General features: G+C 47.0%; 1 protein-coding gene across 1 annotated transcript in view; it reads left to right on the forward strand.

Moving 5' to 3' along the window:
* The window catches only part of ATP10A (ATPase phospholipid transporting 10A (putative)), a 95342-nt gene that overhangs the window by 48381 nt on the left and 27333 nt on the right, over positions 1–19628 (forward strand). Inside the window, exons 9-15 of the mRNA XM_038760118.1 lie at positions 4883–5100; positions 7676–7870; positions 9080–9359; positions 13311–13414; positions 13563–13689; positions 16184–16368; positions 18887–19124. Of these exons, the coding sequence (XP_038616046.1) occupies positions 4883–5100; positions 7676–7870; positions 9080–9359; positions 13311–13414; positions 13563–13689; positions 16184–16368; positions 18887–19124 (1347 nt within the window). The remainder of the gene's footprint in view (positions 1–4882; positions 5101–7675; positions 7871–9079; positions 9360–13310; positions 13415–13562; positions 13690–16183; positions 16369–18886; positions 19125–19628) is intronic.

Raw genomic sequence — 19628 nt, forward strand, 5'->3', positions numbered from 1 at the left:
GTAGCTGGCACCCCAGGATTCCCTCCTTATGTGTGATAAAGAGAGTGCAGTTATCTGTACCGTGAAGCCTAATTGTGTAGTGAGTGCATCTTTAGAGCTGACTTCAGATGTTCATTTGATCATATTTATTGAGCACTTACCGTGTGCAGAACACTGTATTAAGCGCTTGGGAAGTACTCCGTCTCTTGAACTGCAAGTTAACTCATAGGTTTTCTAGGCTGCATTTGATTATACCGTCTAGCATGTAAGGCCATTGTGGATAAGGAACGTGAAGATGATGATGGTATTTGTTAAGCACTTACTATGTGCCAAGCACTTTTCTAAGTGCTGGAGTAGATACAAAGCAATCAGGTTGTCCCACGTGGGGCTCACAGGCTTAATCCCCATTTTATAGATGAGGTAACTGAGGCACAGAGAAGTTAAGTGACTTGCCCAAGGTCACACAGCTGAACATGCCTACCAACTATACTGTACTCTCCTAAGAGCTCACTGCAGTGCTCTGCAACAGTAGCCATTCAGTTAATAACATCCGCAACATGTAAAAGATTCCTTTCTTGCTTTTCTGAAAGCAATTTTTAATCCCTGACTCATTGATCATCAAGTTACTTTGGTGTTCTCACCTTACCAGATGCATAGACCGTAAGCTTCTCTAGACTGTAATAATAATTGTGGTATTTGTTAAGCATTTCTGTGTGCCAGGCACTGTACTAAGCACTGGGGTGGTTACAAGCAAATTGGGTTGGACATAGTCCCTGACCCACGTGGGGCTCACAGTCTCAATCCCCATTTTCCAAATTTGGGAACTGAGGCCCAGAAAAGTGAAGTGAGATTTGCCCAAGGTCACACAACAGAAATGTGGTGGCAGTGGGATTAGAACCCATGACCTTCTGACTCCCAGGCCCGTGCTGTATCCACCACACCAAACAGTGCTCTGCGCACAGTAAGTGCTCAAAAAATACAATTGAATGAGTAGACTGTAAGCTTGTTGTGGGCAGGGAACAGGTCTACCAATTCTGTTGTATTCTACTCTCCCAAGCACTTAGTTGAATAAGCTGCACACAGAAATAATAATAATAATGACATTTATTAAGTGCTTACTACATGCAAAACACTGTTCTAAGTGCTGGGGATGTTACAAGGTGATCAGGTTGTCCCACGGGAGGCTCACAGTCTTCATCCCTATTTTACAGATGAGGTAACTGAGGCACAAAGAAGTGAAGTGACTTGCCCAAAGTCACACAGCTGACAATTGGTGGAGCTGGGATTTGAACCCATGACCTCTGACCCATGGCCCCTGCTCTTTCCACTGAGCCATGCGTCCATAAATTCCACTGTTGATGACAGTCTTGAAAACTGACTGGTAGCTTAAAAATCTATTTTCCATGTTGATTCTTTATTTAGGGTTCTTTGTTAGAGAAGGGTGAGCGAGAGGTCCAAGACCACAACACCGAACTATCTTGATTTCTTTTATAGCATTTTTCAACACTTCTTCTTTTCACTGTCAGTTTAAATTCAGCGACTACGAGTTAGTGTCCCAGCCAACCCTCAGCCTCTGGCTTGGCTGCAGTATTCTGTATTCTGACATCTATAAATACTGATGACATCCTCCTCCAAGAGCTAACCTATGGGAGCATCCATAACATTCTCTCTTATTTAAAAAGTGAAAGATAGTGTTGGTGAACAGCAGAATCCCTGGCAAAGAGATTCTCCATGTCTTGGTTATCTGGTCTGTAAAACGAAGATTAAGACTTTGAGTCCCATGTTGGACATGGCCTGTGTCCAACCTGATTATCTCACATCTACCCCAGTGGTTAACACAGTGTCTGGCACAGGGTAAGTGCTTAACAAATACCATAAAAAAAGAGTCATTTAGCTTTCCAGAACTGTGCAGTTTGACTATTTTTTCCCACCCTTTACATTTGCTACCGTCATACTTTGGATATCCCGTTAAAAAGTTTGTCAGATATTGGCAATAAGTCTCTTTTGAATCCTATGGGATTTTTATTTCTCTACTTAACTATCAAGTGCCCACAATCCCAGGGTACCTGCTTAGAATTTTATGGTGACTTTATCGTGTTAAAAGGACATGTGCTTTGGAAGGGCTCTCCACAGTCTCTCATAGAATAGCAGCATGAATTGAAAGATGGCTGCCCAGAATTAGAGATAAAACCTTGGCGGTGGAATAGAATGCCTCTGTGCTGCATCCTCACCTAACTTTTATTATTAGTAATAATAATAATAATAATAACAATAATAGTGACATTTTCTAAGCACATACTACATGCCAAGCATCGTACTAAGTGCTGGGGGTAGAATCAAGCTAATCAAGTTGGACACAGTCCCTGTCCCACAGGGGGCTAAAAGTAGTAATCCCCACTTTACAGATGAGGTAGCTGAGGCACAGAGAAGTGAAGTGACTTGCCCAAGGTCACACAGCAGACAAGAGGCAGAGCCAGGATTAGAATCCAAATCCTCTGACTCCCAGGCCTGTACTCTTTCCACCAGGCTATACTACTTCCCTTTTTACCTCGCTATTGGTATTTGGACCTTCTTTGCTATAGGAAATATTGGGGTCTTAGCTACTTGCTGACCGGAGAGTGGTCCAATCTTCAAATGAGGTGGGTATGACAATCCCCAGAGGTGATCTGCATTAGAGCTGTACAAAATTGGGCAACAGAGTCTTTAATGCTTTCTTACCTATGGTTCATTCTTCAACCCAATATTCTGTCCCCAAGAGTGGCGACAGAACATTTTGAAACCTGTGGGCTAACTGACCATCTTGACTTCCAATTTCATAAATAGAAATGGACAATTTATTCATTCATTCATTCAATCGTATTTATTGAGCACTTGCTGTGTGCAGAGCACTGTACTAAGCGCTTGGGAAATACAAGTCAGCAACATATTTAACTTGCCTAACTTCCCCCCACCCACACGCCCCAACCATTTTTAATGTTTTTCTCTAACAGGCAATTGTTCAGGTCTTTCTTGATCCTTATATTTCTGGATATTTCTGGTTTCCCTTTGCCTTGTTCTGAATCTACCACTCTCAAGCTTCAATGGGGACCCACTGTGTGTCCATAAACCACATTTCCTTCTTCCCCACACACACATCAGTCCATCAATCAGTCAGTCAATGCTATTTATTGAGCACTGCCTGTATACAGAGCTCTGTACTAAGTACTTGGGAGGGTACAGTACAACAGAGTTGGTAGACACGTTCCCTGCCCACAACCAGTTTACAGTGTATCTGGAAAGATTCCAGACTGAAGAGTCCAAACCTCATCAGTTCTTCCTCATATAGAAGCTCCATTGTCCACCCAGCCCAGCCCCAGGCCTCTACCTCCTTTCTTAGAGAGTCTGGCATCAGAATTTAATAATGATAATAGTGATGGTATTCGTTAAGCGCTTACAATGTACCAAGCATTGTTAGATGCAGGTGCTTGGGGAGTTTTATACATTTAGTTTTGTCAATCAATTGTATTTATTGAGCGCTTACTGTGTGCAGAGCACTGTACTGACACTTGGGAGGATATAACAATACAACAGACACACTCTCTGCCCACAACTAGCTTATAGTCTAGAGTTGTGTGATTTTCATATCCTCCTGGAAGAGGTCAGTCAGTTGGCCTTTTAGGCTTCTGTCACACACTTGATGTGGCTTGAAGGAAAGGCCAACGATGCTTTCAAGTTCTGATCCCAAATCTCAACTAAGAGCTCTGAGCCTTCACCAAAAGCAGTTGGAATTTGTATTATTGTTCTCTGGCTGCATCCCCTGGCGGTCCCTGAGACTTAAGCTGATGCCTGCCATTTTTCAGTCCAATCCCTCAGCTAGAGGAAATCACCCTGCATTTTGCCCCCACGTACATATCCATCAGTAATTTATTTTAATGTCCATCTCCCCCTCTGGTCTGTAAGCTCCTCATGGGCAGGGATCATCTAGACCTATTGCTGTAAGTGCTCAGTCAAAAACATTGAAGGACAGACCTGCTTAGTACTTCATCAGCCAATCAGTCGATGGTATTTATTGAACATTTACTATGTGCAGAGCACTGTACTAAGTGCTTGATAGAGTACAGTACAAGAGAGTTGGTAGATGTGATCCCTGACCAAAAGAGCTAATCTTTGTCTGCAACTTGAAGATTTCATTGAACATTTCCTCTCCCTTGTTATTTACGAAAGGTGTTAAATGAAACCTGTCCACCCCCCAAGCTCTCTAAAATTGTGGAGAACCATCTAGAAACAGAATTCTAACAAGGACCCACCACTGCAGTGGTGAAGCAGCGTGGTTCAGTGGAAAGAGCCCGGGCTTTGGAGTCAGAGTTCATGGGTTTGAATCCCAGCTCTGCCAATTGTCAGCTGTGTGACTTTGGGCAAGTCACTTAACTTCTCTGTGCCTCAGTTACCTCATCTGTAAAATGGGGATTAAGATTGTGAGCCCCCCGCGGGACAACCTGATCACCTTGAAACCTCCCCAGCACTTAGAATGTGCTTTGCACATAGTAAGCACTTAATAAATGCCATCATTATTATTATTATTATTATTATTATTATTATTATTATTATTATTATTATTATTATTATTATTCAGTGTATAACTCTGTTCACCCATCCCTGAGTCTTGCTTATTTGATCACGGCTTTACAGAACACTTGGTCGTGGTTGATATCCCAGTGGGTTACCACTGAATTGTGAGAAACTCGAATAACCTTCCCAATAAGAATCTAGAAACTGCAGATCTTTCCAATTATTTTTGTCTCCATCTTTTATCGATTGTGCTATTTGGCTGAGGCTACTCCCTTCCTTCCGAACCATAAACAAGTCACCTTAGGTTCCCCTCCCCTCTGATGTAACATTTTCTCTTCTGAACCTCTAACAATAGCCAGGCGCTTAGCGATGTACCAGGAAGTGGACCCTGAGGAAGAGGAAGCAGCAGCAACAGGTGGGGCGCTCTCTTGGCAGGGAAATATCGGCTACCATCAGGGTGCCCAGACGATCCCCGGACCTCAGCCTAGCCAGTCCCTCCGCCGGCCTGGCAGTGGGACCGAAGACCAGAGAGACCGCATCCTGTCTGAGAACACAGCATTCAGCAGCCCCACGGTGAGTTTCAGAACAGGAAACAATTTCCCTGGACAGTCTGCGTCAGGCCATGACAATCCCGATGATTGTGGAATTCATTAAACCCTGACAACGAGTCAGACATGGTACTAAGCACTGGAGTTGATAAAAGGTGATCAGGCCGGATGCAGTCTCTGTCCCACATGGGGTTTACAATCATTTATTCAATTGTCCTATCATAATTTATGAGTGCTTTCTGTGTGCAGAGCACTGTACTAAGAGCTTGACACATAAAAATGAACAGACACATTCTCTGCCCTGTCTAAAGTAAGGGGAAGACCAGAGTTTGAATCACCATTTGCAGAGAAGGAACTAAATCCCAGGCCTCCTAATTCCCCAGACTGCTGCTCTTTCCATGGTCTTGCATGCATCTACAGGAAGCATCTTGGTTTTCAATATGTGTATGAGTGTGTGTGCATGTATGTATGTGTCATTACATAAGGGAGAAGACTTGCTATCTTCCCTTGCTGTCTCAGGAGGTGAGGGGAATCAATCAGTCAATCAACCATATTTACTAAGTACTTACAGTGTGCACAGCAGTATACCAAGTGCTTGGGAGAGTACAATATAACAGAGTTGGCGGACATGTTCCACACCGCTGCTTCTTTTGTGGCTGTGGGCAAGAATCCCCTCTACAGCCCCAAATCCAGAAACCCAGCCGATCTATCAATCATCCAATCAAACTATCAACCAATGGTATATACTGAACGCTTACCATGTGCAGAGCACTGTGCTAAGCAATTAGGAGAGTACAATATGACAGAGTTGGTCGACATGTTCCCTGCCCACAAGTTTACAGTCTAGAGGGGGAGACAGACAAGATGTGAATAAGTCATTTGCAGATCTATACCTATATGCGCAGGGCTGAGGGTGTGGTGACTATTAAATGCCCAAAGGGAACAGATTATTTTGAATGGTATTTATTAAGCGCTTACTATGTGCCAAGAACTGTTCTAAGTGCTAAGTGGAATGGAAGAAGCCCCCTTGCAGATCCTTGGGGCAGATCAATCAGTCAGTCAATCATATTTATTGAGCACTTAATGTGTGCAGAGCACTGTACTAAGCACTTGAGAGAGTACACTATAACAATAGACACCTTCCCTGCCAACAACAAGCTTGAAATCTATCAACCCATTCTCTCTCCCCCCCCTCCAGTACATTCAAAAACAAACGCTCTAACTGCAACCCTTTGCAATCACATCTAAGCCCCACAGTTCCAACCCTAGATACTTGCAGCCTCTCTCCATACCCCGACAACTTGACAAACACTCAAAGCCAGGAAAATCATTGGAAGGCCTCGTTCGGTAGACTGAACGACCAAAAAAGGCTGCCAAAAAAAAGTGCCTGTATCCTTAGGCACTTGGTATTCGCCTCACCCTCAACCCCACAGCACTTATGTACATATCTGTAATTTATTTATTTATTATATTTATATTTATTTATATAATGTCTGATTCTGCCTCCAGACTGTAACCTCACCGTGGGTAGGAAGCATGTCTAACAAATCTGTTGTATTCTACCAAGCACTTAGTAATGATAATGATAAAAATAATGATGGTACTTGCTAAGCTTTTACTATTTGCCAGGCACTGTTCTAAGTGCTATGGTAGATGAGAGTTAATCAGATTGGACAGAGTCCCTGTCTAACATGGGGCTCACACTCTCAAGCCCTGTTTTACAGATGTGGTAACAGGCCCAGATAAGTGAAGGGACTTGCCAAAGGTCACACAGCAGATATATGGCAGAGCCAGGATTAGAACCCATAACCTTCTCACTCCGATGCCCGTGCTGTACCCACTAAGCCACGCTGCCTCTCAGCCCCACTGCCTGCCCTAGACATAGTAAGCGCTCTGAAAATAACCACTGATAGATTAATTGATGGGAGGACCCAACTAGAGAAGAATGCTTATATCATTGCATCATCACTCTTATCCGATTCCTTCAGATATAGAGCACGGGTCTAGAGGTCAGAAGGTCCTGGGTTCTAATCCTGACTCTGCCACTTGTCTGCTGTGTGACCTTGGTGAGTCACTTTACTTCTCTGTGCCTCAGTTACCTCATCTGTAAAATGGGGATTGAGACTGTGAGCCCCACATGGGACAGGGACTCTGTCCAACCCGATTTGTTTGTATCCACCCCCGTGCTTAGTACAGTGCCTGGCACATAGGAAGTGCTCAACAAATGCCACAATCAATATTATTATTATTATAATTATTGTCATCATTATCATCATCACCATCATCAGCATAGCTTAGTGGAACAAGCACAGGCCTGGGAGTCAGAAGGACCTGGGTTCTAATTCTGGCTCTGCCCCTTTGCTGTGTGACCTTGGACAAGTCTCTTCACTTCTTTGTGCCTCAGTTACCTCATCTGTAAAATGGGGGTTCAATCTTACTCCTTCCTACTTAGAATGGGAACCTCAAGTGGGATGGGGACAATGTCCAACATGATTAGCTTGCCTCTACCACAGCGCTTAGTGCTTGGCCCATAGTAAGCACATAACAAGTACCATATTTATAACGATCATTATTCTCATTATTATTATCATCATCTCCAGGAAAAAGACATCAGCCCTGATCCTGCCCTGCTTGAGAAGGTGAACGAATGTGCCAGGCTTCTGCAGACCGTGAGATACCAGGAACAGCCAGGAATCCAACTCAGCCCTGACCTGGCAGACATCTTGGATTTCTTCATAGCCTTGACCATCTGCAACACGGTTGTGGTGACGTCTCCCTGGCAGTCTGAACCAAAGGTGAGTTAGAAAAGTGAGCCCACATAGACAGTGGCCATCCTCTTTGGGGACTATCTCTGCTTCGGTAAAACGGAATCTTCCTCCCCGGGGCCATCCGATGTGAGGTGAGCATGTTCCTGCCTTCTGGAAGCTCACTATCTGACACTGCCCAGAGGAAGAGGACTGTGGCGGTGATTCACACAGTTGCTAAGAAAACAGCCACGATTGAAGGGACAGCGATGGCATGACTCTCTTCCCCAGGGTAGGGCAGACCAGGCTCTGGTCACCCTGGTCCCCGGAGAGGGCATCTACAGTGCCCAGCGCTTAGAACAGTGCCCAGTGCTTAGAATAGTGCCTTGCACATAGTAACCGCTTAACAGATACTGTCGTTATTATTATTATTATTGGCCTGGAAAGGGGGTAGGCTGGCTCGTGGTCTCCCCAGGCAGGCTGGCCTGAGGTTTGAGCACAGGTAGGTGGTCCCAAGGAGGGAAGCAGAGTGGCTTAGTGGCTAGAGCACGGGCCTAGGAGTCAGAAGGACTAGGTTCTAATCCTCGCTCTGCCATTTGTCTGCTGTGTGTGACCTTGGGCAAATCATTTCACTTCTTTGTGCCTCTGTGATATCATCTGTAAATGGGGATTAAGACTGTGAACCTCTTGTGGGGCAGGAGCTGTGTCCAACCTGATTAACTTGTATCTACCCCAGCGCTTAGAACAGTGCTTGACACATAGTAAGCACGAGAAGCAGCATGGCATAGTGGATAGAGCACAGGCCTGGAAGTCAGAAGGTCATGGGTTCTAATCCCAGCTCTGCCACTTCTCTGCTGTGAGACCTTGGGTAGGTAACTTCACTTCTCCGTGCCTCAGTTCCCTCATCTGTAAAATGGGGATTAAGACTGTGAGCCCCAAGTGGGACAATCTGATCACCTTGTAACCTCCCCAGCACTTAGAACAGTGCTTTGCACATAGTAAGCGCTTAATAAATGCTATTATTATTATTATTATTATTATTATTATTATCCGTGCCTCAGTTCCCTCATCTGTAAAATGGGGATTGAGACTATGAGCCCATGAGGGAGGGGGACTGTGTCTAACCCGATTTGCTTGTAACCAACCCAGCGCTTAGTACGGTGCCTGGCACACAGTAAGTGCTTAACAAATACCACAATGGTTATTATCATCATTAATAGTAATAATAAGCACCACAGTGATCATTATTGTGATGATTAGGGAGAACCGCGATATGAAGCTGAGAGCCCAGACGAAGCTGCCCTGGTGCAGGCGGCTCGCGCCTACGGCTGTGTGCTGGCCGGCCGGGGGCCGGGCCGGGTCTCCGTCACCCTGCCGCTCCTTGGAAGGCTTTCCTTCCGCCTCTTCCACACGCTGGCCTTCGACGCCGTCAGGAAGAGGATGTCCGTGGTCGTCCGACACCCGCTTACCGGGGAAATCAACGTGTACACCAAAGGAGCAGATTCTGTCACGATGCCGCTTCTTCAGGCTTGTCCGGCAGGTACGGCATTCCCCCCCTCACCTCTCCTCCTCCCGATCCCTTCCAATCTCCTCTTGCTGCAGACTGGAGAGGTTCCTAAGAGCTCCTTCTTCTGGCTCCGGTTCTCCGGCAGTGTGCTAGCTACCTCTGGTGGCTCTTGGTTTCAGTGATAGCACCGATGGCCTTGGATTCCCTCCTACCTCATCTTGTTACTCTCCTTCTACAACCCAGCCCTCACACTTCGCTCCCGTAGTGCTAACCTTCTCAATGGTGCCTGTCTGGTCTATCTCATTGCCGACCCCTCGCCCATGTCCTGCCTCTTCCCCGGAACATCCTCCCTCCTCAAATCCAACCAAAAATGACCCTCCCTCCCTTCAAAGCCTTACTGAAGGCACATCTCCTCCAAGGGACCTTCCCTGTCGAAGCCCTCCTTTCCTCCTCTCCCACTCCCTTCTGCATCTCCCTGACTTGCTCCCTTTATTTACCCCCCTCCCAGCCCCACAGCACTTATGCCCCTATCTGTAATTAATTTATTAATATTAATGTCTGCTCCCCCTCTAAACTGTAAATTCGTTGTGGGCAGGGAATGTGTCTGTTTATTGTTGTATTGTACTCTCCCATGTGCTTAGTATAGTGCTCTGCATACAGTAAGCGCCCAATAAATATGATTGGCAAATCCAGGATTAGAACCCAGGTCCTCTGATTCTCACGCCCATGTTCTTTCTACTAGGCCACACTGCTTCACCCTCATGATAATCTTAGCAATTCTCTAGTCTGTAAGCTCCTTGTGGGCAGGGGAACTGTCTACCAACACTGATATGTTGTACTCTCCCATGTGCTTAGTACAACACTCTGTCCACAGTAAGCACTCAATAAATAATCATTGATCGATCAACTGATCTTGTCGATCTTCTCTGGTCAGCCAGTCTTTCTTAGAGAACTGGGGTTGGGCTGCCCAGGCCAGACCTTCAGGTAGTGGAAAGGGCACAGGACAGGAAGTCAGGAGACCCGAGTTCTAAATTTGGCTCTGCCACTTGCCTGCTGTGTGACAGGAAACTGTGCCTCAGTTTCCTCATCTGCAAAATATGAATAAAATATCTGTTCCTCATCCCCCTTAGACATTAATCCCTGTGTTGGACAAAGTCTAGAGTCTGAGCTGATCATCTGGCATTTAACACCGACTTTGTGGTTGTGTGTGATTTAGTGATTTTAGCTTTCAGCTTCTTCTTATCTAAGGGCCGCCTTTCGTCCTCTGCATTCACTTTACAAAAAAACAATTCCCGTGTGCTAAGGGGTTTTGTTTGACTTACCCCCTCCGGGAAGAATCCTAAAAGTTAGGGAAGCTTCTGTGATGGCAATTTGGCAGCTTCTCTGCAGATTCTGTCAAATAGACTTCTTTAATGCTGGGGGAGTGTGCAGTGATTACTTTTGTAAGCCATGTAATGGAAGTTTGGGGATTTTAATGAAATGGGAAAAAAATTGGGCCTCAACTTAGTCGATTCATTAAGAGGTACAAGGATACTACTAGGGAGTATTTTAGTTTAGAGTTTCTAATTTTAATCAAATTTTGCAACTGCACTATTACACATTTGGCAACCATTAAAAATCAACAAAATCCCTCCCAGCATTTAAAGTTAATCGCAGAGAAATCTCGTGGTGGACCTATTTTTATTTTATGACATTTGTTAAGCACTTAATATATGTCAAGCACTGAGGTAGATTCAGATAATCAGATTGGACACAGTCCCTGTCCCATGTGGGGCACATAGTCTAAGTCAGAAGGAGGAGAATTTAATGCTCGTTTTACAGATGTTCAGTGACTTGCCTAGAGTTTTACACAGCAGTGGAAGAGCCAAAATTAGAACCCTAGTGAACCTACTCCCAGGCCCATGCTCTTTCCTCTAGGCTGCGATGCTTCCGTTTCCCATTTTCCAGATGGCGTGAATAGATGGGGTCCGTGGTGCTGCTACATTGACCGAAAATTCCCGGTCGGGGGGAACAGTGGTAGAATCCAACAGTGGGTGTTTAATTCCATAAACCACAAGAAACATCCTGGAATTACTTGGAAAACTGGCAGCCAGCTAGACGTGTTCCCTGGCCACAATGCACTAACAATCTCATAAGCTTCTATCTACCTCAGTGCTTAGCACATAGTGAGCACTTATTCAATGCCATCATCATGGTCATCATTATCAATTCAATTATATTTATTGAGCACTTACTGTGTGTAAAGCACTGTCTAAGTGCTTGGGAGAGCACAATATAATAATAAACAGGCACATTGCCTGCCCATAACAGGCTTACAGTCCAGAGACATCAGCATCATTATTATTACTGAGTAAAAACTGGCTTTGGAACTTTTGTTTTTTAGCTGTTACTAGTGGCAGATGCCTCTCTTAGGCTCCTGTCCCCTGTTCTGCTCCTCCTCTTCCTCCTTTCCCTCCTGCTCCCCCTCCTCTCCTTCCTCCTCCTCCTTCTCCTTTTCCTCCTCCTCTTCCTTTTCCTCCTCCTCTTCCACCTCTTTTTCCTCCTTGCCCTCTTCCTCCTCCTTCTCCTTTTTTTCCACCTCCTTCTCCTTCTCATGGCGCAGTGGGAAGCAGCATGGCATAGTGGATAGAGCACTGGCCTGAGTGTCAGAAGTTCATGGGGTTCTAATCCTGGCTCCGCCATTATGTCTGCTGTGTGACCTTGGGCAGATCACTTCACTTCTCTGTGCCTCAGTTCCCTCATCTGTAAAATAGGGATTGAGACTGTGAGCCCCACATGGGACAGGGATTGTGTCCAACCCAATTTGGTGGTATCCACCCCACTGCTTAGTACAGTGCCTGGCACATAATAATAATAATAATAATGGTATTTGTTAAGCGCTTACTATGTGCCAAGCACTGTTCTAAGTGCTGGAGTAAATACAAGGTTATCAAGTTGTCCCACATGGGGCTCACAGTCTTAATCCCCATTTTACAGATGAATTTTACATTTTACGGAGTAAGCAATTATTATTATTATTATTGTTGTTATTATTATTATTATTATTCTCCTTCTCCTCTTCCTCCTCTCCCAGCTCCAGCTTTCCTGTAGGGCAGTTGGCAGCCAATTGACATCTGGCCAGTCCGCAGCCCAGGTCCCAAGCCATGGCCTCAGACAGGGGCTGACGCTGGGTCTGGGCTTTGTCCGAGCTTCAGAATACATGTTGGCCAAGGGCAGCAGGGAGTCTGCAGTCCTGGAGCCTTGATTAGGAACCAAACAAAAAATAAGAAAAGAAAAAACACACCCACTTTGCAATTTTTCCAATTAGAACAGGCGCACTGGCACTTTTCCCTTTACTAGTGTCCATGGCCCAGTGGACTTGGAATCAAGAAGCCTGGGTTCCAATCCTGGCTCCGCCACTGGCTGCTGTGTGACCTTGGACAAGTCATCTAACTTTTCTGTACCTCAGTTTCCTCATCTGTAAAATGGAGATTCAATCCCTGTTCTCCCAGCCCCTTAGACATAGAGCCTCCTGAGGGATAGACACTAAGTGCGATCTGATCATCCTGTGGGTACCCCAGCCTTTAGCATAATGCTTGGCACAGAGTAAATTCATTCAATTCAATCATATTTATTAAGTGCTTACTGTGTACAGAGCACTGTACTAAGCACAGGGGAAAGTACAGTACAGCAATAAAGAGTGGCAATCCCTGCCCAAAATAAGCTCACAGTCTGGGGGGGCCTGGGGGAGAATGCTTAACGAATACCACAATTTTTACTCCCAATCATTCTGCCTCATTTCCCCCTGCCTCCGGATTTCACCAAGTCCCTGGTCCCTGGGGGATCTTGGGCATGTTGGGATGTATGTGTTGGGGGTGGGGGTTGAGGAGGAAAGAAGAAATTGGCTCCCTGGGGAGCTCGGTACTTCCCAGCTCCATCTTCCAAAGAGACCTACAGACATGGCTCCTGTTCCCTCTCTGACAGCCATCTTATGTTCTGGTGTAGATGTCCCCGGAGCAGAGCAGCAAAGGGAAATTCAAAGCCAAACGCAGAAATCTCTAAGCCGGTATGCTGCAGACGGACTTCGGACTCTGTGTATCGCCAAAAGGGTATGGAAATGGGGTTCTGTGGAGGGAGTGGGGGTCAGCAGGCATCAGCAGTCTCGGGGGCTAGACTCTCTGTGGCTTTTTCTGGGTTCCTCAGGGCGGACCGCACTCCTCTGGCCTGAACAACCAAAAAAGTGCTTTCTTCAAACAGGTCCTAGGGCAGGAGGAGTACGCCTGTTGGCGGAAAAGCCATCTGGAAGCGGAATCCACAGTGGAAAACCATGACGAACTTCTGTTTCAGTCTGCAGTCCGTCTGGAAACCAACCTGCATCTCCTAGGTAACCACCCTGGAGCTTGGCTCACATCCGTGGGGAAAAGCATGGCCTCATGGAAAGAGCATGGGCCTAGGAATCAGAGACCTGAGTTCTAATCCTGACTCTGCCGCTTGTCTGCTGGGCGACCTTTGGCGAGTCATTTCACTTCTCTGTGCCTCAGTCTTCTCGTCTGCAAAATGGGGATTTTTCTCCCACCTTGTCTTGTCTTATGCTGTCACGTCGTCTCTAACCCGTAGTGATTCCATGGTCACATCTCTCCCAGAATGCCCCACCTCCATTTGCAGTAATTCTGGTAGTGTAGCCATAGAGTTTTCTTGGTAAATATCCATAAGTGGTTTACCATGGCCTCCTTCTGCACAATAAACCTGAGTCTCTGCCCTCGACTCTTTCCTATGCCACTGCTGCCCAGAACAGGGGAGTTTTAGCTTGTAACAGATTGTCTTCCACTCAGTAAGCCACTGCCCAAGCTAGAAATGGAATGGGTAGGCCTCTCCTTGACTCTTCCTCCCTTGGCTGAGTCCTAGAAACTCTCCAGATGTGACCTGAGAGGGGGTTTTCCCACCTACTTAGAATAATAATAATTGTGGCATTTGTTAAGTGCTTACTCTGTGGCAGGCACTGTACTAAACTCTCAAGTGGATACAAGAAAATCAAGTTGTTCACAGTCCCTTGTCCCATATGGAACTCATCGTCTCAATCCCCATTTTCCAGATGAGGTAACTGAGGCCCAGAGAAGTGAAGTGACTCACCTGAGGTCACACAGCAGACACAATGGTGGAGCTGGGATTAGGACTCATGGCCTTCTGACTTCCAGGCCTGTGCTCTAACTACTACACCATGCTACTTCTCAGACTGTGAGCCTCCTGTGTAACAGCGACTGTGTCCAATCTGAGAGTCTTCTATCTACCCAGCATTTAGCACAGTTCTTGGCATGTAGTAAGCAATTGAAAAATGCCATAAAAGATGTTCTTGGTCGAAGAAAATTGGCTTTGGAGCTCCATCCCACAGCGGGAGTGGGAATATCCCAGATCGGCTCACTGGAGGGAGGAGCTGGCCCAGAAGGCGATTGCCTGGAGGATGAGGCCGCCACCTCCCTGGGAAGGCCAGCTGGCTCGCCAAACAGTAATGGTGGGACTTTTGCTTCCCAGAGCCCTAGAGGCATCAGAACCTTGGGCTGCAGCTCATCCCACAGAAGAGCTGGGTCTCCAGGTAGCCACCCCCCAGACCCCACCTCCCAACCTCTGGGACAACTGTCCCGCTGCCCAGAGGCCGGCCACTGCCCCCCAACCCCTTCCCAAGAGGCCCCCATGACCACCACCCAATCCCTGTGTCAAGTCCAACTCTTTATTTGCATTAACGTTTGCCTCCCCGGCTAGACTGTAAGCAGAGAACATGCCTCCCAACTGTGTTGTATTGTACTCTCCCAAGTACCTAGCACAGTGCTCCGCACACAGTAAGTGCTCAATTAATGCCATCAATTGATTGACTGATCGATCTGGCTGTCCAGGGAACCACGGCATGCTCTCTGCTACTTATAAGGGAACCAGCTTGATCAGGAACAAAACAACTTGCACCTCCATGTTAGAGGAAGCCAGGGGGAGGATTTTCAGGAATTGTCCTGGATGCTGGAGCAGTGGGCGGAAACCTGGGTGGACACACTGGCTGGAAAATGGGGAAGAGAACACAACTTCTGGTTGGGTCCCTCCCTGGATCAGGACCAAGCAGGAAGTCTTGTAGTAGTTTGGTATTTCCTCCTCCCTTTGGTACTCTTTCCTCTTACTGTTCATCCCCAGAAATAACCCTCCTGTTCACGGTTGAGAAATAATGTGCTTGACGCCATCTGCTGGGATGGTTGGTGTCCAAGGCTGGATACGGCTTGTGCGGGGTTCTCTTGGCCGCTGAACCTGGTCCAGACCTTTCTCTCCTTAGGCCACCCCTGGAGAAATTCACCCTGCTCCTGTGACAGCTAGGGCCAACACCCATATGACATATTCAGTGTTTGGAGAAAGGGACAACAAAGAGGCTTCCAGCGCTTCTGTGCCAGTGTGATAAAAATGAGTAATCGAGGGGTTTGTTGAGTGCTTACTATATAATAATAACAATGATAGCATTTGTTAAGTGCTTACTATGTGCAAAGTACTGTTCTAAGCGCTGCGGGGGATACAAGGTAACCAGGTTGTCCCACATGGGGCTCACAGTCTTAATCCCCATTTTTCCAGATGAGGGAACTGAGGCACAGAGATGTTAAGTGACTTGCCCATAGCCACACAGCTGACAAGTGGCAGAGCCAGGATTAGAACCCATGACCTCTGACTCCCAAGCCCAGGCTCTTTCCACTGAGCCACGCTAATCACTGTACGAAGGACGGGAGTAAGACTAGTGTAATCAGATGAGACACAGTCTCCATCCCTCATGGAGACCTGGCCAACCCAGTGGCCATCCTGCTTTCAGGCACCAGTCAGCAAAAGGTTTTCACCTCCCCTGTTCATGTGGTCAGGTGTGACTGCCGTTGAGGATCGCTTACAGGACGGGGTCCCAGAAACCATCGCTACCTTGTGCCGGGCTGGGCTGCACATCTGGGTTCTGACCGGAGACAAACAGGAGACAGCCCTTAACATGGCTTACGCCTGCAAACTCCTGGATCGGGACGAGAATGTCATCACTCTGAACGCCGACTCCCAAGTAGGCCGCGGAGGGGAGGGCAGGGCCTGGCACCCTCACCTGCTAACGGATGCCGCGGGGCGGGGGTTGGGGGTAATCTGGGCATCAGACAGTGCTTTGCACATAGTAAGCACTTAATAAATGCTATTATTATTATTATTATTATTATTATTATTATTATTATCAGATGCTGGCAAGTCCAGGCTGATTTATCTTGCCCTTTCCTTATGGGCCTGTCTGTTTTCCCCACCTCCTTCCTCGCTGTTAGATTGTGTCAGTTGGGGCATGGGTTGTGGGTCAGAGTGATTCTTCCTTCACCTGAGTTCCTGGCAAGTGCCCCCATGCTTTTGGCTATCTGGCCTCGACTACCCCTGAACTAGCCCCACCTTGGGGCCCTAATAAAGCCCAAGCTGTGGTTCCCTTCTGGCTAATACAGGAGCACTGTGGCCAATTGGAAAGAGCACTGGCCTGCATTGTAATCCTGACTCTGCCACTCTCCTGCTTTGTGACTTGGGGCAAGTCATTTAACTTCACTGGGCCTCAGTTTCGTCAAGTGAAAAATGGGGATTAAACTCCCATTCCCCCTTCCTCTTAGACTGTAAGCCCCAAGTGGGACAAGATCTATGTTCAATTTGATTATCTTCTATCCACCCCAATGCTTCGCATATGGACAAACTTCACCAGTGCCTCAATTATTATTATTATTATTATTCTATGATATAAACAAGTCCCATGTCAATTTTAAGCCCACTTCTGTGCTTTTCCAAGTCACTTCTTATAGGATTCCAGGCAAAAAACATCTGTGGATCTTTCCAAGCTAGGATGGCTTGGAAGCAGGATAATAATAATAATAAATATGGCATTTGTTAAGCACTTACTATGTGCCAGACACTGTACTAAGCGCTGGGGTGGATACAAGCAAAGCAGTTTGGACACGGTCCCTGTCCCACATGAGGCTCACAGTCTCAGTCCCCATTTTCCACATGAGGTAACTGAAGCCCAGAGAGTTGAAGTGACTCAACCAAGGTCACACAATAGATAAGTGGAGGAGCTGGGATTAGAATCCATGACCTTCCTAATCCCAGGTCCACATTCTGTACAGCCTAATCTAAAGGGGCCTAGTAGTGAAAACTCAGAGTATCCAGGAATAGAGAGGGGGAAGGCAGAGCCAGGGTAGGAGAGAGGAGGAGGAACAGAGAGTAGGAGAGAGAAAAGTAAGGTGGAAAGGGGTGTGAAGGGGGAAAAGGAGAGGGAGAGGGGGCAAAGAAATAGGGAAGAAAGGGAGAGGAGAGAGACAAAGTCATAGGGACATTTCTCTCTCCCTTCTCCCTGCCCTTATGCCTAGGTGGTGTGTTAGCTGAGATAGTGACTGTATCCCTCATAATAATAATAATTATTATTATAATGATGGTATTTGTTAAGCGCTTACTACGTGCAAAGCACTGTTCTAAGTGCTGATGAACTGGTGGATCCTGGGCCATGCTTGGGCACTGCTGTAATTCCATTCCCACTGGAAGCCACCACTGTTGTATTGTACTCTTCCAGGTGCCTAGCACAGTGCTCTGCGTACAGTAAGTGCTCAACAAATACCACTGATTGATTGACTGGTTGATGTAAGGCCCAAAGTGGGCCACTTTAGCCACAGCAGTGTCTGCTGCCTCCATTGAACGGGAAGAGGAAGAGGCCTTGCTTTGGCCTGGCCACTACTGCCCAACTACTCCACCTCCAGAGCTGAAAGATGTGCTAGAGGGAGCTGTCATTGGCTTTTTGAGGGCAAGACAGTTCCCCCAAATACATGCCTGGCCCACTTACTCTTCACTAAAAGAACCCACTGCCCCAGGACGAGAGACAGTGCGGGAGGGCCGGAGGTCTGCAGAGAGCCGTTTGTAGGTCGGGAGGAAGGGGGTGGGGGCGGGGTGTCAGAGGCTGCAAGGGGAAGGATCCTTGAGCCGAGATTCATTCATTCATTCAATGGTATGTATTGAATGCTTACTGTGTGCAGAGCACTGTATTAAACACTTGGAAAGTACAATTTGGCAACATATAGAGACAGTCCCTACCCAAAAGTGGGCTCATAGTCTAGAAGGAGGAGACAGGCAGCAAAATAAAACAAGTAGACAGGTGTCAATACCATCAAAATAAATAGAATTATAGATATATACACATCATTAATAAAATAGAGTAATAAATATGCACAAATATACAAAAGTGCTTTGGGGAGGGGAGAAAGGTAGGGCAGAGGGATGGAGTGGTGGTAATGGGGAGGAGGAGCAGAGGATAAGGGGGGGCTCAGTCTGGAAAGGCCTTCTGGAGGAGATGTGCTCTCAGTAGGGCTTTGAAGGGGGGAAGAATGCTAGTTTGGCAGATTTGTGGAGGGAGGGCATTCCAGGAGTCGAGCTGGACTCACCCATGCACGGGATCCGGCAGGAAGCTGGTCAGCCTGGGGCTTATCCCAGCCCGCAGTCAGGAGGTGGGAAGGTCAGAGTCCCATCCTGTCCCATCCCGTCCCACTCTCATGCCCCTTCTCCATCTGTGGCAGGCGGCCTGCTTGGCCCTGCTGGACAAAGAGATTGGCTTCACGGGCTGTGGGACCTGGCCGGGCCTGGTGATCGACGGGAGGACCCTGGCCTACATCCTGGACCAACACTTGGAAGACAAATTCCTGTCCGTCGCCAGGCGGTGCCGGGCCGTGCTCTGCTGTCGCGCTGCCCCGCTCCAGAAGAGCCTCGTGGTCAAGATGGTCAGAAGCAGGCTCGGAGCCATGACCTTGGCCATAGGTAAACCAGGCCTTCCCAAGGGGCAGGAGAAACACACTTCCTGGAAAATGCCTTCCTTTTGGAACAGTGAAATTTCCTCCCTCATGAGACGAGAAGCTTTTACCCCCCAGGAGCTATGCCGGATTTGTTTACTTTCATTGCATTTAAAAATGTGACACTAAGGAATTAATTCGCCTCAGGGAACAAATAGAAACCATGTAACTATCTGGGCTCCCTCATATTCAGAGATGGGGCTCCTCTGAATAGCACCCCGTGGAGCAAATCAAGCCCGCTAGAATAGTAGTGACATTTTGCCCTGCACTATAAGCAAGGGATGCTTGCCTTGGGCAGAGCTTGCTTGGTGCCATTTTAAATGATAAATTATAGATTATAAATTATTCATTTATATTAATGTCTGTCTCCCCCTCTAGACTGCAAGCTCATCGTGGGCAGGAAATGTCTACCAGCTCTCTTGTATTGTACTCTCCCAAGAACATAGTAGAGTGTTCTGCACACAGGAAGCGC

This window comes from Tachyglossus aculeatus, chromosome 18 (genome assembly GCF_015852505.1).
Source record: "Tachyglossus aculeatus isolate mTacAcu1 chromosome 18, mTacAcu1.pri, whole genome shotgun sequence".
Lineage (NCBI taxonomy): Eukaryota > Metazoa > Chordata > Mammalia > Monotremata > Tachyglossidae > Tachyglossus > Tachyglossus aculeatus.